This window comes from Anomaloglossus baeobatrachus, chromosome 2 (genome assembly GCF_048569485.1).
Source record: "Anomaloglossus baeobatrachus isolate aAnoBae1 chromosome 2, aAnoBae1.hap1, whole genome shotgun sequence".
Classification (NCBI taxonomy): Eukaryota; Metazoa; Chordata; class Amphibia; order Anura; family Aromobatidae; genus Anomaloglossus; species Anomaloglossus baeobatrachus.
This window is the reverse complement of record NC_134354.1, coordinates 397774304-397796083: the sequence shown is the minus strand read 5'-3', so window position 1 is coordinate 397796083 and position 21780 is coordinate 397774304. Positions and strand designations below refer to the sequence as shown.

The following is a 21780-nucleotide window of genomic DNA, read 5'->3' as shown; positions in this document are numbered from 1 at the left end:
AGGGACCAAAAGTAATTGGACAAGGGACTCTAAGGGCTGTAATTAACTCTGAAGGCGTCTCCCTCGTTAACCTGTAATCAATGAAGTAGTTAAAAGGTCTGGGGTTGAATACAGGTGTGTGGTTTTGCATTTGGAAGCTGTTGCTGTGACCAGACAACATGCGGTCTAAGGAACTCTCAATTGAGGTGAAGCAGCACATCCTGAGGCTGAAAAAAAAGACAAAATCCATCAGAGAGATAGCAGACATGCTTGGAGTAGCAAAATCAACAGTCGGGTACATTCTTAGAAAAAAGGAATTGACTGGTGAGCTTGGGAACTCAAAAAGGCCTGGGCGTCCACGGATGACAACAGTGGTGGATGATCGCCGCATACTTTCTTTGGTGAAGAAGAACCTGTTCACAACATCAACTAAAGTCCAGAACACTCTCAGTGAAGTAGGTGTATCTGTCTCTAAGTCAACAGTAAAGAGAAGACTCCATGAAAGTAAATACAAAAGGTTCACATCTAGATGCAAACCATTCATCAATTCCAAAAATAGACAGGCCAGAGTTAAATTTGCTGAAAAACACCTCATGAAGCCAGCTCAGTTCTGGAAAAGTATTCTATGGACAGATGAGACCAAGATCAACCTGTACCAGAATGATGGGAAGAAAAAAGTTTGGAGAAGAAAGGGAACGGCACATGATCCAAGGCACACCACATCCTCTGTTAAACATGGTGGAGGCAACGTGATGGCATGGGCATGCATGGCTTTCAATGGCACTGGGTCACTTGTGTTTATTGATGACATAACAGCAAACAAGAGTAGCCGGATGAATTCTGAAGTGTACCGGGATATACTTTCAGCCCAGATTCAGCCAAATGCCGCAAAGTTGATCGGACGGCGCTTCATAGTACAGATGGACAATGACCCCAAGCATACAGCCCAAGCTACCCAGGAGTTCATGAGTGCAAAAAAGTGGAACATTCTGCAATGGCCAAGTCAATCACCAGATCTTAACCCAATTGAGCATGCATTTCACTTGCTCAAATCCAGACTTAAGACGGAAAGACCCACAAACAAGCAAGACCTGAAGGCTGCGGATGTAAAGGCCTGGCAAAGCATTAAGAAGGAGGAAACCCAGCGTTTGGTGATGTCCATGGGTTCCAGACTTAAGGCAGTGATTGCCTCCAAAGGATTCGCAACAAAATATTGAAACTAAAAATATTTTGTTTGGGTTTGGTTTATTTGTCCAATTACTTTTGACCTCCTAAAATGTGGAGTGTTTGTAAAGAAATGTGTACAATTCCTACAATTTCTATCAGATATTTTTGTTCAAACCTTCAAATTAAACGTTACAATCTGCACTTGAATTCTGTTGTAGAGGTTTCATTTCAAATCCAATGTGGTGGCATGCAGAGCCCAACTCGTGAAAATTGTGTCACTGTCCAAATATTTCTGGACCTAACTGTATGTGCTAGTTCATATACACTTTGAGATATGCAAAGTCCTCCAGCTCAATAGTGAAGGAGGGTGCAGAAAATCAATATGGGAATGTTTATTGCTCTGTGAAATAAATGATCATGTATTTATGTGCTTCTAACCATTCATGGTGACTGTACAAGAATCATGGGGTTGTGCAGGCTTTGGACAAAAGTCTGCTGAGTGACACTGTCAAACTGTCCTGTTGCGAGCAGGTGGTCAAGTTACTGTATGTGTGCAATTTACAAACAATCACGAGCCAACTATATGCGTTTGGCTTCTCATAATCGGCACGTGACCACATGTATGCAAATTGCATTGGTGAGATCATGTATCTGCCTGCTCTAATCAGAAATACCAAGAAACCATGAGAGCGTGCATGCTGTCCCTTTTCGGAATTTGTTCCAATTCTGGACAACCGGTTTGAAATCCAGGCGACTTTTCCTTTTTGAGCTTTGATTTTTCTCTCCCTTCTTTCAAGAGGGATTGATTTTTGTGGGAAGAGTTGTTACAGTTTTGAATGACACCCTTCATTTTACAATATAAAATACTGAAAAGCAAAAAAAATTATTCTAAGTGAGGGGAACCAGTGAAAACAAATCTGCTGGGTTTTTTTTTTTTTTTTTTTTTATTCATTGTACATTAAAAAATTACATAGCAAAATAATTCTACAAGTTCCCAGTATGTGAACTGAGTGCAAAAAAGGGAAAACCCTTCTTGCTGGCAGTGCTTTGTAGAAGAACTCGCATAGCAGAAATGGAAGCCATGGCAGCTGACTGTCACCATACTGATCGGAAGTTACTGCCACCATGTAAAGCCTGGTAAGGCCCCACTCCAGCGTTTTTTTTGTTTTCCCTTCTGGAGTGGTGCTGTAAATCAAAGTCCTGTGCCCCCTGTCTTAAACTCGCCTTTCAGCATCTTCATCTGTTTTTAGTGTCGTTCCGGTTTGTTTCCTGCACTTTGTGACCTGCTGGCAGCTCCAGTGTTTCATGGAGCATGCCAGAGATCAGAAATCAATGCAACTCTATGAGAGCATCGTTCTGGCTCTCATAGACTTGCATTGAGAGCTTGTGACGTAATTCCTGACTTTTGGCCAATCAGACGTTATTGGCACAATATAGCGCCACTGGAGCAGATCGACGCTAAAGAAAGGTGAAAACGTTGGAGGATAACTATAAGAAAGGGGGCAGGGGACGTGAGTTTAAAGCACTACTCCATCTGTGAAAAAAAACCCTGTGGTAGTCCCAGTAAAAGACTTAACAGCTCAAACAGCAGCAAAAACTTTCCAAGCCTACTTTTGAAGACCACACGGATACCCAGAACAGGTATTAACAGATCTAGGTCCTGCATTTGAAGCTGAAGTATTCCAAGAGTTTTCCAACTTATATGGATGTAAGAAAATTCGTACTATGCCTTATCATCTACAGACCAAAGGCATGTGGGAGAAGATGAACCAAGTAGTCGTTGACCTGTTGAAAACTTTGCCACTGGAAGAAAGAAACATGTGGCCAGAAATGTTACCTGACTAAGTGGACATGTACAACAACATTCCTGTGAGTTCCACCAACTGTACACCAGCATACCCCATGAGAGCAAGACTTGGAAGATTGCCAGTGGACTTAGAAATGGGAATTGTAGTTCCTGAAGTCAATTTACCAGATGCTGATTGGGACTCTAATTGTCAAGCACAATACAGAAGAGTACAAGATTGTGTAGAAAAAAAGTTTAAACCAAAGAAGAGAAAAACAAAAAAGGACTACAACAAGAATGCACAAGTTGATTCTTTGACACCTGGAGAAATAGTTATAAAAAGAAAAAGAAGAGTTCATAAACTTGATGATCAGTGGAAGCAGAACCTTATACTGTACTATCCTCCAATTTTGATAATAAGACTTGCTTGATCATAAAGATAAAGGAAAAACCGCAGCAACAGTCTCAAGAGATCATCCAAAGAAATGTCCAGAACAGTTAAAATCTAAAGAAAAATTCCCCTGTACACCTCAAGAACAAGAAAAGAAAGAGATGGTGATACATACACTACTTGGAGACTTTTCTGAAAATTGGCCTCAGTACACTTGAGCCATCATAGTACCAGTACTTACTTTCCCACAACCAGCAGAAGGCCAAGAAAGAATAGAAGAACCAGTTCAAGTTCCAGAAGAACCACCTATTGTAGCAGAACCAGAAGAACCTGCAATCGGTGAACCTGTCAATCCTGCAGAGAGACTAAGGAGTTGCAGACAATTTCCCAGTCTACCTAGAACACATAGGTCTACCCAGGGTACAGACACCACAGTACAACAGGGACAAGCTGAGACACTTGAGTTACGTAGGTCAAGTCGTAGCAACTTTGGTCAGCCTCCGCTCAGGTACAGGGAGTCTCGAAAATGAGAAAGTATAAAAAGGTATCCTGATGTAAATAGACTGTAAATAGTAGTGTACAGAAGGGTGGAGGAACTGGACTCATCCCCAGGAACATAAAGTTAGGAAAAGCAAGCTCCTGCGGTTGGGAGGTAGAAACCAGGGCTCCTAAGCAGAGACACCCATAGGGAACCATAGAAAGTAAGAATGGTTGTAAACTGTACATGTGTGTGCAATGTATTGATCCTACAGAGACTTTTCTGCATAAACTTTTGGATCATGATGTTGGTTTTTAAAAAATGGACCACCAGCTACTGGACTGGTAGTAGCAAAAACTTGCCTTGTAAATAGTTGCACTAGTTGTGCACACTACGAGAGTAATACTTCAGCAAAGTCTTTCGAAGAGGACCTGTGTTCTGCAACAAAGTCTTTCAAAGAGGACCTGTATTCTGCAGCAAAGTCTTTTGAAGAGGACCCTTATTCTGCAACAAAGTTTTGGGAGAGGAAAGGTCACAGGAAGGGTCTGCGGCAGAGGAGGCCGAGACCCTGTCGTCATAGCACCCGGCGACATGCCTCCCAGGGACCTCGGGTTGTGGGTGGCAGAAGGGGTGCCTCATGTAAATATGTTTCAATGTATAGAAACATTTAAACAAAGTGTCTCCCTTGCATGGGAAGAAAGTTTTCTGAATATAAAAAAAAAATGTAATAATTTGTTGTTTATGTTTGCAGCCTGAGGACGTGCTGGGATTTACCAAGGGGGAATGTGGCGCCTGTGAGTGTCAGGTGTCACAGGGTACTACATCTAACCCCGGATTCCTGGAAGATCAGTGGCGTTAAACACCACAAAACACACAAAACCACGCCCTTTTCCTCAGACTGGGTAACAGGTTAGAGATGGACCTGATAGATGGCCACCCATTGGTTGGGACTCATCCAATCCACTAGTAAGAAACCTGGGAGGAGAAGGGGCTAGTCAATGGAGTGGACGGAAGATGGAAATCTTGTAAGTTAGTAAAAAGTCACACAGATAGTCGGTCAGAAGTTAACGTGCTGACAGAAAGTGTGAAGTGAATACTGAGTAAAAAGGAGTACAGTTGCCAGGGAGAGTACGATGAGCGTACTCACTAGACCAAGCATCGGTGGGGTACAGAGCCTTAGTTCAGGAAGATGCTTTAGGCTCACCTGATAACAATCTGGCCGGTGAGGGGACCATCAAAGACCTTACCAATGTTAGTTGGTAAGCAGCAGAGAGGGAACCTGGGAACAGGGACAGAGGTTTGACCAACAAGAGGTTCAAGCTGCCTGCCGTACGGACCAGGACGGAGACAACAGGAGGGGGACCCCAAAAATGCTCCAAGCCACGGAGACCCACCAACTACTACAGTGTGCATGGAAGTAAAGCTCACCAATTCACTACACGGCACTGGAACAAAGGGAATATCGGATTGGTAAAGACTAACACCAGTCAGGTTGCAGCAACTCCAAATCAGGGAGTAAAGCACAAGTTAAACCGCAGCCCCTGTGTTGTCTGAATTCTTCTTACACGTCTGCAGCAATATACTCCAACCACCATCATCCTCCCCTGCAGCCTAGCTTTACTTGCGGAGAACCATCACACCTAAGCTGCCTAATACCACCAGCCCCAGCAGTGAGAGACTATGAAAGACTGTGGGACCCGATATAGCCCATATAGCCGCACATCGCAAATGGCGTCACGAAAAACACTTTATTGTTATTTTTACCTTATACAAAACCCCTTTTAAGCGACCCCCAGGGTCATGTAACTGGGCAATGGCCATCCCGTGATACGTCACAGTAAATACAAGGCCCAAGACCGAGTACCCCATAGCCCTGGGGTGTGTCATCGATATCTATTCCAGCCTACATTGGTGTCTTTTTCTACACCATGCTAGTAACCATTGGCTCCCTGTGATCACGTCACGGGGCCTTCGTTGGTGGCAGGCAACTGAGCGCTCCCCACAGCGGCCATTAAAATCACGCTGGGAAATAATAATGGGAAATTAACCCCTTCACTTCTGGGCGATTTTCTGTTTTTTGTTTCTTTCCTCCAATAATTCCAAGAGCCATAACTTTTTTTTATGTTTCTTCAATATATCCATATTAGGTTTGTATTTTGCGGGACAAGTTGTACTTTTGAACAACACTATTCATTCTGCCCCATATTTTTTGTTTGAGTCCTACCCTTAAATATTTGGTGAGGACAACAGAGGAATGCATAGTTAGAATGAAAATTCTAAGGATCTGAACATTTTTATTTCCATTCATCTGAACAGAGAGACACAGTCCATACTGTTTACATTCTCACATACAGTGTGATCAGATTAGTCTTTGGTAGTGATATATTTTTTTTTAAAATCTGGCCTTTATTGTGTTTAGTTGATGTTCAAACGTATCATGAATGCTTTATTTTCTGTTTCGTTTTCTTTGGCAAAAATCTGCTGCATTTAAAGGGGCGTCCACTACTTGGACACCCCCTTCTCATTCCCCTTGTTCTCCCCTGTAAAAATAAATAAGTCTATACTCAACTCTGTTGCGGCCGTGGTTCCAGCGATGTCTGAAAGCAAGTTCCCGTTGCCCATGTGACACTGTTATGACATGCAAGCCCCACGACCAATCAGTGCACGGTGTCTGTCTCCCAATCTTCGGACATTTGAGCATGAAGTCAGAGCAAAGTTCACATCTTGCTCAAATGTCGAAGGTGGAGAGACAGACGCAGGGCATTGAATGGTTATTGGGCTTGCGTGCCATAACAATGTCACATGGGCCCCGGGAAGGCGACTTCAGACATCGCTGGAACCGTGGCCATACTGGAAGTGAGTATAGGCTTATTTATTTTTAAGGGGAGAAGGGGTTGTCAAAGTAGTGGAAACCTTAAAGATAAGTTCCCACGATGAATATTTGGTGAGGTTTTGATTTTGGAGATTTTCTGCACCTATTAGCTAAATTAGGTTACTTACTTTTTGTGTTTTTGAGTTAATTTATTTACATGTACTTTTGTCACATTTTTTACGCCGTTGGTTTTGCCTTTTTTTGGGGCTATTTTAAATAAAGCTTAGTTGTTTTTTATACTTTTTAGTATTTGGCTTTGTCAAAACTGTACTGATACCATCATGTGCGGATTGCATGTGTACTTAGTGCTTTTCTGCAGCGTAAACATGTAAAGTAGTGCTGGACTCGACAACAGAGTAATGTACATAATGTTGTGTTTATACTTATGTTGCACATGTGGCCAACCATTGGCCGGTTTTAGGTACTGCTCCTTGGCAGGATGTTGGAGATTGCCTAGTGACAGCAGTATCAAACAGCAGTTTGGAACAATATATAGACCGGCAGAGACAAAGTTTAGTTAGGAGTAGTGTAAAGAAAAGTGTAATGAAAACTGGTAGTGTGCAAGCTAGCCAGTAACTAAGGTTCGGAGAAGGGGTGTACAAGGCAAGACCCAAGAGCAGGGACTGTAATGTAGGATGGAACAGCAGAGTGCTCTATTCCACTGTAGTGAGCACCAGACCCTAACCCGGGTAACCCAAGTTGCAAATGTGTCTAGCGGTACTAGTCCTTAGCAAAGGGCTGGCACAGACTTGGGAGAACAGGTGGGCATGGAGAAGCTAAATGAACGAACGCTATTCATCAGCAGTGCAGGTTGAAAGAACATTAGTAGGAATGGTGTCCTACGAGCTGGATGCAACCATAGGTGAACAGGACTTTATGACTTTACTGAGTGGTACCATGGTGTCAGAAAGTGCAGGAAAGGACAGTGTATCAGCAGCAGTAGTACCAAGAGCTGAGGAGTAGTGACTGTAAAGTTCGGGGTCCATACCAAACACAGAGCACGGACGTCCCTGTTACTGTTCAAGTTTGGTCGCCAGGATAAAAATATTTTAAAAAAAACAAAAACGTTTTTGGTGAGTTTTTCTGCCAGGAGTTGCAACCAAATACTCAACATGCTCACATAGCCTAAGCCGGTAATTCGGTATTGAGTTCATAGAGTTCACTTGAGGTAAGTTCACTGAGTTCGCCTGAGGTCATAACTGGGATATCGTGGGAACCGCCAGCTGTGACCTCAGGTGAACTCACTGATGTCACCACTCTCATAGTTCAGGATATTGCAAAGCATAGTTATTGGACTATGTGTCTGTGGATTATATCGGACATGCAGGGGTGTTTTGGAGGTTAATAAATTGAAAAAAGTGTTTTGTTTTTTTTAATAAAGGATTTTTCTCTGTGTTTTGTATTTATTTATATTGACTTGCACAATTACAAATCACATCTGTCATTAACCTCTTATATGACCCCCATTTCCACCGCTTCAGAGCAGTCAGGATGATCTAGGTAAAGCGCCAGGATTGGTACATCTAATGGATGCACCACTTTTTAGGTGGCTGTGGGCTGCTATTTTTAGGCTGGAGAGGGCCGAATAACCATGGCCTCCCCAACCTGATAATACCAACCCCCAGCTGTCTGCATTATCTTGGCTAGGTATCAAAATTGTGGGACCACACGCCATTTTATACAATTATTTATTTAAATAATTTGAAAAAAAAAATCGCATGGGGTCCCTTGTATTTTGATACACAGCCAAGATAACATGCACAGCTGGGGGCTATAGAATCTTGCTGTCTGCGTTATCTGCGCTGGGTATCAAAATATGAGAGAACCTATGCAATTTTTTCCAATTATTTATTTATTTTTGCACTCCACTTTGGGGACCCAGACAGCTAGTATTAAGGCAGCCAATCATAGATGCCGGCACGCTAACAGTCTGACTGCAACCATTCACAGACGTTGTCACAGAAGGTGGATAGGGGAAGCACTAAATATGCATGAGATTTAATGAGTGATGAAAGTAGTGTGGCAGCCACGCGGAGACTCGGTAGGTATAATTGTCCTGCTTTTAATCCCCATGTTGCTTTCTTTTGCAGCCCCTAGCTCTTACTAACCCCATTTTACAGCACACAATTTCAGGTTCTCATGGACTTATATGAGGTTCAGGGTCCGAGCTCAGGTTTGGGTTCAAGTGTGGTTTCGAACCAGACCTTTTATTTTTTTAACGTCTGTAAACATCTGCAGGTTCGCCCATCTCTACTAAGAAGCAGTTGGCAGTATTTGAAGTAAAGTGTATCGTGCCTACAAAGTTCAAGTGTTGTGCCCACAGTAATGATGTGACTGAAGTACCGTGACTAACTGTTAGGGTATGAAACCACTTGCGTATGACTCGTGCGAGTCTCGCATCGGTATCACCCGGCACGGCACACACTCTCATGACAGGAGCGCCTCAGCTGCATGGAAATACATGCAGCCAACCCACTCCTGTCAGGAGATTGTACGCCGTGATACTGATGCGAGACTCGCACGAGTCATACGCAAGTGGAATCATACCTTAGTAAAAGACTGTTGAATAAGAAAACTGAATTTGTGTCTCATTCCCTGGGGGGAATCTCCTGGATATTTTGAGGACCAGTGTAGACTTATCGCTTGCACGTACAAAGTCCACACAACCCACCAGGAGCCCCGCCAACCAACCTTTTCCCCTTGCTCTGTGGAGAAGATAGCCGCTTGGGCTAAAGAGAGTGAAGTGTCAATTCACAGCAGAAGGATTGAGTCTGGGCCAATGCCCCTGCCGCCCCTCTACAAACGTACTAAAGACTTGTACATTTTATATCAGTGTATTTTCCACATCTGATGCAATTCTAAGATTAAAATCTGCACATTAAACTCAGCGTACCCGCAAGAGAACCTGGCTTGTAGATTTCGAAAACCCCAGGTCAGGTGACGAAGTAAGAAAAAAATCCCCAGCAAGAATAAGATTTATATAAATCCCATCCACTTTGCTGAAACTGTAAGATGTTGCATTTATTTTTGTTCAGCGAAAATACGCAGCGCAAAAACTCATCATGAGAACATGCTGAACAGTGCATTTATTGGTGTGTCTTTCCCTAAGGGCTTTTATTGGGACGCTGAGAAAAAGCCATGTAAACAAAGACTTTAAAAAACGCTGCACCAAAATGCATGGAAAAAGGGGAAAGTACTTAAAAAAAATAGCAAAAAAGCAATAATTCATTGTTATTGCATATTTCAGTGTTAAGACCTGTGGGAAGAAGTATTTTTGACTTTGGAATATGGCCTAATGTTTGTACATTACCTAAACAACCATACAATTACATGTATAACATAAAAATGAAGTCCTGGAAAACCACATTAATTATTTATTAGAAAAAATAGAGAACACGATGAGAAACAAAACTGCAATAAAAATATAGAAACATCAAATATATTTTTTAGAATATGAAACAAACTACGCTTAGAATAAAACTATTAACATGCCATCTAAAGAAAGCAATCTAGATGATGCCTACTAAACGAATATCCTTTTTTGCAATTTGGATTACCAAGGTATAAATATTGTCTAATTGGTGGTTTCTAGCAAAGCGCCATGCTACTTTGGCTCCTATCCATATGATAAGCTGCACACTAACCACTATAAAAATATAAACATGAAAAATGGTAAAACATTACTGCTATAGGGATACTATGAACAATGAAAAATACATTTAGCTATTTTTTTTTTTTGTAATGGGCAAACTATCTTTATGACCAACAGTAGATCAGGACAGAAAGATCAAATTTAAAAGCTGAGCAAGAACATACTTTTTCAATAATATATCGCAAGATCCATCCTGCTATTAAAACCATGTGGTGTTCTAGTGTCTAATGTGAACATCCACTTGTTCTCTCTGGCCAAAACCTTTTTCTGCATATCTCCCCCTCTCTCAGGTTTAAAAACTTTCTCTGTGCCTATGAAAGAAAAACCGTTGAGATCACCTGCATGTACTTTATTAAAGTGGCGAGATACCACTGAAGCCCCAACCACAGGTAAGTTGGTGGCATCCGATAAATGTTTTCGGATCCTAGTTTTTAATGAATTTGTCCCAAATACTGTTTGGAGCACAAATCACAACTGATCAAATAAATAACATTGACAGTGTTGCAATTAATGAAAGTTGTAATAGTAAATTGCTTTTTGTTGTACATGGAGGTGAAGGTTTTAGTCTTTCTGGCCTTTCTATAGGGATGCTGTGAACAATGAAAAATACATTTAGCTATCTGGAAAAAATTAAATACATGAAAAATGGTATTACAAAAACTGCTATGAATATTTGAAAATAGTAGATATGTTTAGCAAATGTATTGATCAATGCAAATGAACCCGAAACCAACGACAAGGTAATCTCTAATTTTTCGGGAACCTAACCTTAATGCCTCTCTATGTGCTATTAAAAATCTGCAGGTATGGGCAGACAAGCTCCTGGCTATATAGGATCATGAATAGAGTCTGGTAATAGGGTGGGTTTTTTTCAGATTAATATGCAGTTTCTTCTGACTGAGAGCCCAGAACCCCGCCCTATTACCAGACTCTATTCATGATCCTATATAGCCAGAAGCCTGTCTGCCCATACCTGCAGATTTTTAATAGCACATGGAGAGGCACTAAGGGCAAGCACGCACTTTGCGTTTTTACCTGCATTTCCGCAGCGTTTTTAGAAGCACCTTTTTGTTGCCAAATGGCTTGCGTTCTGCTTTTCCATGTTATCCTATATGTAATGTGTATTTTCCAACCACACTTTGCGTTTCTAAACGCTGCGTTTAATTTGTATATTTTGTGGCAAAAACCATGCGTTCAAAGAAGCAACATGTCAGTTGTTTTTGCCATTTTCGGTGCGTTTTGCTAACATTGGAGTCAATGAGAAATGGCAAAAAACAAGATTCATTCACATTTCTGCGTTTTACCTGCTTTTTCAGTGCAGAAAACATGCGTTTTGGACTTCAAAATAATGATTTCATATGTCCCTTTACACACACACATAGTCCGAGAATTTACCGTAAATAAAGCAAATTAATACTTTATTGCTATTTTTACATAAAATATCATATTGCCGCAATAATTTAATGAACAAAATTTAATTTAATGATTTTTTCTATGAATATAGATTTGATTCTTTTCTTCCCATTTTTTCAAAGATTTTGACTATTGAAACTTTATTAAGCAGTGTCTTTATGTTCAAAACGCAACTATCAGAACGCAGGTGGAAACGCAGGTAAAAAGGTAGGGCAAGTACGCATGCGTTTTTAGCGCTAAATTTCTGAAAAAGGCAACTTTGGTCAAATCAATTAGGGGAAAAAGGTGCTTCTTGAACTGCAAGTAGGAAAACGCAAAGTGCGTGCTTGCCCTAAGAGTAGGTTCCCGAAAATTTAGAGATTACCTTGTCTTTGGTTTTCAGACTCATTTGCATTGATCAATACATTTGCTAAACATCTCTACTATTTTCAAATATTCATAGCAGTTTTTGCAATACCATTTTTCATGTATTTCATTTTTTCCAGATAGCTAAATGTATTTTTCATTGTTCATAGTATCCCTATAGCAGCAATGCTTTACCATTTTTCATGTTTATATTTTTATAGTGGTTAGTGTGCAGCTTATTATCTGTATTATAGTCATGTATTTTTAGGCTAGCACCTAATTCACACACATAGGTGTTCCAGTCAGTCTTTTTTTCTGATTCCTATCCATATGATGACCTGAAAAAAAGCTGAGTGAATCAGTGAGGACTCCTAAGGCCCGTTTCACACATCTGGCATTTTGCCGGATGCCAGATCCGGCATGCATGCAGTACAGTACATTCATTTACCGTGGAAGTGCGACACCATGCGGACAAATTGGTTGTGCATGAAGCACACAACCACATGGTGTCACGCTTCCAGTAAATGAATGTACTGTACTGCATGCGTGCTGGATCCGGCATCCAGCGAAATACCGGATGTGTGAAACGGGCCTAACTGAGGAGGTAAAGTAGCCCTATTGCTAGTGTTTTCAAGCAATCGATGGGCATCACAGTAGTCATCCCACATTGATTAGGCGTAGTTGACATAGCCTACAGATATGTCGCCAATGTCTATAAAAGGACCATTCTAGGAAGACTAAAGTAGTGATCGTACTAGCAGACATTCAAGATTTTACGGGCTACTGAGCAGTGTGCTGCACTAATGATGATGATTGCAGGCAGATAATGTGAAGCATAGTACCCCAGGAAGGCATCAGTGATGTAGGACACAGCCAGCCGGGAGATAGCTGACGAGACTGGATGGATAATTCCTACATTACCCCTGCCTTTTTGGACATGAGCAGTGCACCGATATGGTCGTGGTATGTACACCTGGCAGTGGCGCTGCTCTTGCAAATTATGTTGATCACACCTACAAGAGCATGATAGCTAGAGATGAGCGAACCTTTGGAAGTTCAGTGTGCAGTGCACAGTTGAACCTTAGATAAGATTGGGTTTGCGACCGTGACTTGATCCAAACCTCAATGGAAGTCTTTAATTGGGCAGTTTGTGGCTCCACCCACATGCTGCCAGCCATAAGCAGAACACTTAGCAGTTAGTTTTCATAAGATTCTATGTAGTGGGGAGGAGCTAGATGCAGAGCTGCCATCTCCTATCTCAATGATGGGAAATTCTTCACTAATTACAAATTTTAGAATTGAGAATGTTGATAATGACTGATCAATTCTGGCAGAGAAAGAAGCAAATTTGTCGGATATGATATATTACATAGTTCCTTATTTTCATGTGTATTATTGCTTTATGATATAAAATTTAAAATGATGGCTACTTTTTAAGAAATAATCTAATATACATGACAAACTCCCTTTATTTTACTTATTTGGTCAGTTTCTTTTTCTTCCTATTGACCTCAAGCATAAAAGTGTAGTCCAGATTATATCGACTGTCATTTTCAATTTCATCAGCTACAATTATGATGATTTATGATAAATAAAAATTAAAACAATCTGATAAGACAGTCAGCTGAGGAATCATCTGTTATTCTTGTTAGATATGAGAGTCCACGTGGGGAAACTGCAAGATAAAGAGAAAAAAACAACATACTGGAAGTGTCAGGGTACATAGAAAGAAAATTAAACATAAAACACAGAATAAAAACAAACCCCTTAATGGGAACCCATCATGTCAGAAAATGCTATTTACCTGCAAATATAGGGTCAATCTGCATGGAAAGAGCGTTCCAATGGTGTTCGGCTGTCCTACTGAAAATACTGCTACCTGGAAAAAATTAACTTGCCTAATCCTGGGAGCCATTGGCTATCAGTCATGGAGGAATGCATGGAGCGGGTACAGTCAGCGCTCAGTTCAGAACAGATACACTGCGCAGACGGGCTGCAGAGTCAGCTGTCAATCATTGCGTTGGGGTGTGCTTACTGTAGCCGCTCCCATGCATGCCTACATGAATGAAACCTGGAAGCTCTCCCACAGTGAGTTCACTTTCAGTAAGTTGGCCGGGCAGCATTGTAACATTATTTATCTGCACGTTAATCCTATACCCATATTCCAAGGTGACAATATCTCTTTAATAGTAGCCAGATTCAAGTATAACTATTGTGGGTCACCAAAGAATTCAACCTTAAATAGACGCTAGATGTTTCTTGAGAAATAATACTTTGTCCTATTACTATATATACAGTGCAGTACATTGCTATTGTGGCCACATACTGGTAGGTGTGGTCATTTTTCTCTGTGTGAATTTATAATACCAAGCACTTAGCTTCGCCTCAACCCATGGAGTGATTCATTAATATTTTGCACCCATGTTACCTCCATCATGTACCATCAGGGTCTGTGTACATCCTGCAGTATATTGGTATTGTGACCAGGAAAATATAGCTTTCTTTATTGTAATCTTACTGCTGCAAATATTCCCTCTAATGAACTCTCCATCTCAGATAAGGGCACCACAGAGTGGCCAAAAATTCACTAGATTTCTAAAAAAAATGTTAAAATTTGAGAGTCTTCAGTGGTTGATACCTTTTAATGGCTTACTGAAAAGATTGTAATAATAGCAAGCTTTCCAGACTGCTCAGGTCTCTTCATCGGGCTCAGTATAACACATCATTTTTCTTATTTAATGCACTATTCTATGCCCTGTTGTGTATAAATACCGTATGAGACTCTTCAGATTTTGTGTTATACCATGCCTGATGAAGATACCTGAGTAGTCTAGAAAGCTTGCTATTTATTACCATCTTTTCAGTTAGCCATTAAAAGGTATCAACCACTGAGGACTCTCAAATTACAGAAAAAAAAATTCTATCTACTGCCTAACATGGTACAAAGATATATTTTCTCTGTAACGGACTTTCTAAATATCAATTTGAAAGCTGCCGCTGAAGCTTTCATGACAGTCACAACGTGGCTACAGAACGGTCAAATGGAGGCCACTATGTGGAGCCTTAGGCCCGTTTCAGACATCCGGCATTTCGCCGGATTGCCGGATCCGGCACACTCCAGTACAGTGTGAATACTGTACAATGGCATCGCGAGAAGCTCCGGTCACATGACAGCATGTGACGGGAGGTTGCCAGATGCAATTGTACTGTATTACACTGTACTAGAGTGTGCCGGATCCGCCAATCCGGCGAAATGCCGGATGTCTGAAACGGGCCTTACTGCTATGATTATTTTAACATTAATCTGTGTGTTATACAAATAAATAAATAGTTTAAAACTGGCTTACATAAACGGCCAGTTGAAGATGGAGCCTTAGGACTAAAATCTTATCGGGGGAGATGTTCCATCTAGGCAGGAAACTTTGTTAGGCCTAGTGACATTGGTAATTCTACTCCAATACATCTATGTTTAGCCAAATTACTTTAATTTTTTAGTTGTTTATCCAACATTTCAGATGTTTCTCTTTTAATCTCCTGCTGATACCTTTTTTTCAGACTGCTATGCTGTATGAAAGGCAAAAGACAAGGGGAATCCCCCAATTTAATATCTTTAGTATGCTGTGATACATGGCTGCATCTACATGAACACAGTGTTCGTTGGCAGAGATTACTAGACAGTTGGCTGCATTTACCCCTTCCCATGTATTTTCTGCTATCCATATTGTTTACATGCAGCATTACTATTCTGGAACTTTGGAAAAACAGGACATAAATAACGATAAGTAAATAAATGGTTAACCCCTTTAAAGGGAATCTGTCAGCAAGTTTTTGCTATGTAATCTGAGGACATTATGAAGTAAGGGCTGAGACAATGTTTATAGTGATGTGTCACTTATTAGGCTGTGTGCTGTTGACAATGAGTGTTTTATCAGCAGGAGATCATTACTGTCCGACTAGCTGCCCGCATGTCTTCTGGTCTAACCCTGCACCAATCACTAATTAGTAGCTTACTGTCACTGCACAATGCACAATGCAAGCTGCTAATCAGGCGTGTGGGCGGGGGCAGCTTTCTGAGCTCTGCAACATCTAAAAACTATGATTGTGTCACAACTGCTCCATTAAACCGAGTGAGACATCGTTGGAATCACGGTGTCTTTTTTTACATGTTGCTGCTCTCAGATGAGGTAGTAAAATCCTGCTGACATTCCCTTTTATGAACTGCTTTTTAAACACCTTACCTCCCAATATGGCTGATCATGAAAGAAATGCCATTCCTTGGGGGGCCTTAGTAGCTTACATGTAAGCAGAAAACCTGTAGAAGAATTAAATTGGAAAAATAATCAGCATGATCCAGAAGACAAGTGGTTTTATGTACGGTAATGGATATCTAGAAAATGAGTAAGGTAGCCCTGTAACTGGTGGGCAGTTAGCACTGGACCACAACTATCCTGAAATATTGCATTTAGGCTACAAAGTAAGTATTTAAAATATATAGTATTTTCTATTTTGCGATTTACCGTATGTTCCAAATAAGATATGTACCTACAAGCTTCTTATATTTTCTAAATGACTAACTAAATACCCAGTATACCACCACAATGGTTACTATCTCCAATGTTGTATTCATATGATCTATTGATATAGGTCTTTTTGATCTCAGACAGCAAGATAGATACAAAATAGAAAGTAGCCCTGTAGGCTATGTGCCCACGATCAAGGTTCACAGCGTTTTGGACGCAGCACGTTTTCGCTGTGTCCAAAACTCTGTGATGTACAGTACAAGCACATTAGGTGGGATTTCTACAAATCCCGTGCCCACTGTACTTGTTTTGCCCGCAGCATAAACTGACCTGTGGTGTGGCTTCTCGAGCCAAGAATGTCACTTTATGCTGCGGATCCGCGAGTGTTCTCCACTGGGAGAACAGAGTCAAAGACCGCAGCGGCCCGTACCCTGATCATAGACACGGACAGCTGAGGTCTCCTGTGGAAGAGACTCGCAGCCCCAGAGGTGAGGACATGCTGCGTCCGGATCGTGGGCACATAGTCTTAAGGTATGTTCACGTGTTGTGTTATTGTTGCATGTTTTCAAGCACATATTTCCCAGACAAAAAATTTAGCGTTTTACTGCCTCAGAAAAGTGAAGGACATTCCTGAAATCTTTGTCCTTGCAGATTTGAAGTAGTTTCAGATCTGTAGCAAGTCAATTCAGCATTATTGCAGCATTTTCACCAATTCTAATGAATGTGAAAATATCTCACGCAAAAACGTGTGTATAACAAGTTTTTAGTGTAGAAATCTCTGCAAATGCATAACATGTGTACATGCTAGGCTATTTTTTTGCATATGTCTTGTTCTTTGGACATATATTGTTTACTTAAATTTAGTACAGCATAAATATTGTACTGACCTGTAAGAATTCCACCAGCTAAGCTTAACGTCAGTGTTAGAAGGATGCAGCCAACACCAACTAGTGCTTGAGAGCTTGATCTATGGAAAAAGAGAAGAGTCACCTTCACATTAGTGTATAAAATATCAGTCCTATTATCATCCAGACAATTTTTTTTTTACTTGTCATACGGATACTGTCCGTATCCTATCCGTTTTTTTTCTCGGAAGTTATTACTCATTTACAATCATTTACAGACCATTTAAAGCTTCCTATGCTCTGGAATAGTAATGTATCTGTGAAAAATGGATGCCAATAGGATAGTCCATATGGCATATTTATTATTTTTATTTTACACTGGAGAATGTAGTATGCAGGAAGAAGATGTTTGAGTAGTGGACAATTCCTTTTAAAGAGAACCTGTCACTAGGTTTGTGGCATAAAGTAGGGACAGCCCTGATTCACTTCTTGCTTCGTACACTGTTTTATTTGCTGCAGCTCTGCTAATTTTCTAGGTGATAACAAGCTCCTACTAGGTGAGTTCTGATATTCATGAGCTCCAGCTACCCCTGTCCTGACCATTAATTGATAACTTTCTGCCTATGTGTGCCGCCCCCGTGCCCTGCAGCCAAGCTGCTCGGATCCGGATTCACAGTGGCTCGAGGGTCTCCGGATGCGAGGGTCGTGCGGCCACTCAAATGAAGGGGGGGTATTTACAAGGGATATTATAGAGTTTGTGACGCCACCCGTGGTATGTGGTAATTAGGAGTACCACCGCTGCAGTTGGGAGTACCCGGGGATGATGGAATGGGGGAGCCAGGTGTTGTGACCCTCCACAGGTAGGGGGGATACCCCGGGGCTCAGTGATGGTAGGGGGAGTGCCGTTGGATGCAAGGGGGTCACTGTTGTACTCACTCAGTCCATTAAGCTGACACCGACAACTGGTCAAACAAGTCTCTGGACGCCATGCCGCTGAGGGGAGCTTAGTTTGGGTCCCATCCCCAATGGTACTGCCTGGTGATCCATGACTTGCCTCCTGGCACTAAGTTTACTTCTTTGGTGGTCCCGGTAGTATGAAACTTGCCGGGTCCCGCTTCCCACTATGGCTAAGTGTGGGAGCTAGCTCTCAGGGCTCACACTTGGAATTTTCTGGACCATTTTGAATTGGAAAGTCCTATCCCCCTCGTTGCGCTAATGCCCCGATTTTGGAATGGGTGGAGAGCGAATCTTGAAGGCTCCATTCTCCTCGGGTAAATTATTAGGTTGCCTGAAGCGACTCCCCGACCTAGGGTCCACGTACCCCGTCATGTCCTGGTCCCAGCCCGGTGATGGTGCAAGGCCGCCGGCTGTCCTCCTCGACAGATCCATGCCCCTTGCCACGATCCCCTGCGACCGGAGGTCCAGCTCCTCTAGGCCCAGACCACCGTCTGCCACATAGATTGCTTCCCAGGAGCCCCGCTCCTGACTTCCTCTCACTTTCACTTCTCAGACCAAACTCTCTCCTCTTGACACTCCTGACCTCTTCTCTCCAACCCCCCCAGGTGGGCGACCCTATTCCACTCAAGCCGTCCACTGGTGTGTTTGGTTGGTGTGGTGCAGGGTGTATCTAGGATTTGATTAGCTGACATAGTCAACACCATGTAGTTAGGGACCCTAAACCAAGAAGGAGGTGGATACTGCACGGGAGGGCAGATTGTGCAATACCCTGTGATGACCTGATAGTCCAGGGGCATCACATATGCACAGTACAGGCAGAAAGCTGTTAAGCAATGGTAGGCTGGGGTTGCGCAGAGCTCATCATTGAGAGGAATAGCAGAACTGCAGCAGATAAAACTACAGCAAGAAGTTGTCATGATGTGACTGCAGGATAGCGAGGGACCCTGTCCCTCGCTATCCTGCAGTCAGATCATGACAACTTCTTGTCTCCTATACTGTCCCTCACACTAGGGGACCATAGGCTATCCATGACTTCCAGATCACCTCTGAAGGAGGAAGTGCCAGAGTCCGGTGACTTACTGTTCTTCTGACCATATCTGATCTGTTACCTCCACCCAACCCCACCGGGAAGAAAGGGGCAGAAGAGTGATGGAAACATAGATTAAGACAGAGGGGAAAACCAAAACTCAGACACGCTGCAAACTCACAGTATCAAAAAGTAAAAAATTAAGAAGAAAAGCAAAAGCAGGAAGGCAGCAACAAAAAAACAACAAGGGTTAACACCACAACTGCTCAGCAATAATGCACAACAATCACCAATAAGTCTGGATCACAACACCTCACCAGACCAGTATAGGTAAGCTATAGCTGGCATTAATGGAATAATCCAGCCAGCATACATAGGAGGGGAGCGAACGTGATGAAAGAGACTAACAAGCAGCCCAGCAGAGATTAACTCTTGCTAGCCTGCCTAAGTCTGTAGGCCGACGCCCATATCTTCCTGCACTGATCACAGACATCATAGAACTAGGCAGGCAGAATGTCAGAATCTGTAGTTTCCACAGATCCTGACACTGCCATGACAGTTGGAGATGCCTGCAAAAACATCCAAGTGACAGAAGTCCAGTAAGTGATACACACTATCCAATATACAAGGTAAGTAGTTTCTGGCAACAAGGGAGTACCCCCATTTAACACACTACTTAAGTAAATTGTGTAATTTAAAGGGAACCTCTCATGTGAAAAAAACGCTATTATCCTCAATAGGTGGGGTTAATCTGCAGGTTAATAATGTTTTGAACCTACTCAGTACCCGCACTTAGAGTCCCGCTGCTGGAAGGAAATTAACTTTATTCCTCCTGGCTGTGTTCGTTTTCCAGTTATAGAGGTGGCTCCAGCACAGGTTCATTCAACGCTCTCATATTGTGAGAGTTGGCTGTAACTGCGCCCCTAACTCTGACTGACATCTGGCTCTAATGTGAGGATTAGAGTATTGTGTTCATTCACAGCATTGTGTAAATTACAGTGAGCACTACCATTTTTATACATTATAATGACCTTACAAAGGACCATGAGACATTTAAATATGTAGGTGAAGGATAATTTCGGCAGTTAAATAGGTTCTTTACAGTTAGAGCAGTCAGATTGTGGAATACCCTATCACAAGAGTTAGTAATGGCAAACACTATTGTCGCGGGCGGAGGAGGGGACGCCGCGCTCTCCCACTGCTCGGGTCCGGCTGCCGCGGCTGCTGCGGCCTGCTGCTTGGTGGCTCGAGCGATGGGCCGGATCCCGGGGACTCTAGCGGCGCTCCTCGCCCGTGAGTGAAAGGGGATTGGGATTTGGGATAGTTTATTGTCCGTGACGCCACCCACGGTTGTGGTGATATGTTGGCACCACCGCTGCTCTGTATGAGGATCCCGGGAATGATGGTAGGAAGCAGCTAGTTGTTGTGTTGCCCCTCCGTGGGTAGGGGTTGGTGATGCCCGGGCCCAGTGATGAGGGGGTTGATGCAGGGCTTGGTGGGATGCAGGGACGCGGGGGCAGCTCTGTGCCTTGCGGCACTGTGGTACTCACTCAGCTTGAGACGATGACACAGTTCTCGGTAAAACACACGGCTGGAAAGACGGTTCCCACGGACGGCTGCACTTGCTTTCCCCAGTAGTTGACGGTGACGGTCCCTTTTCCTGCACCTAAGATGATGATGGTTGCGATGGGTTCCCACCGGTAACCCGCTCCCCGGCTTGGATATGGGCCGGAGGAGCCCTACTTTGCCCGCAGGCGCTGGCCCTGAGAAACTGGTGCCCTGGCGGTGGCGGTGTCTCTCTGTAACGGTTGGACTGTTGCCTTCAATCGGGACTTGGTTGTTGGGAGACAGTTGTCCCCTTCACTGACGGATTTGGCAAATTATGGCGACTCCTAGCCTTGCCGGGATCCGAAAGGCCCCTGCCCTGGTGCTGACTGTTCTTTGTATACTGCTCCAGACCGCCGGGTCACCACCCGTCCGCGGTCCTTCCAGCAACCTCCGAGCAGTCCCCCTGCGGATTATCACCGCTGTCTGCTGACCTTGCTGTCTCTCAGTCCGGGGCACACACCCGGACCAGCTTCAGGCTTCACAACTGTCACTTTTTACTCTTTCTCTCCAGCTCCTCTACCACTTCACTTCCTTCTACTTTCACTTCCTTAACTCATCTTAGCTGTTTACTCCTTCACTTCCCTAACTGATCTGCCTGGTTCTCCCGCCTCCAGGGCTGTGAACTCCTCGGTGGGCGGAGCCAACCTCCTGGCCCACCCCCTGGTGTGAACACCAGCCCCTGGAGGAAGGCAACAAGGATTTTTGGCTAGCCTAGATGTTCCTAACTGGGGTGTAGGGTG

At 42.9% G+C, this 21780-nt stretch overlaps 1 protein-coding gene across 2 annotated transcripts in view; it reads right to left on the bottom strand.

Annotated features, from left to right (window-relative positions):
* Positions 1 to 12603: 12603 nt before the first annotated feature.
* LOC142291507 (RH-like protein) overlaps positions 12604 to 21780 on the bottom strand; it is a 97551-nt gene continuing 88374 nt past the window's right edge. For both annotated transcript variants that reach the window (XM_075336077.1, XM_075336076.1), the window contains exons 8-10: positions 17491 to 17570; positions 16322 to 16395; positions 12604 to 13758 (exon numbers count right to left, since the gene is read on the bottom strand). In XM_075336077.1, coding sequence (XP_075192192.1) covers positions 13732 to 13758; positions 16322 to 16395; positions 17491 to 17570 — 181 coding nt within the window. In that variant the 3' untranslated portion in view covers positions 12604 to 13731. The remainder of the gene's footprint in view (positions 13759 to 16321; positions 16396 to 17490; positions 17571 to 21780) is intronic.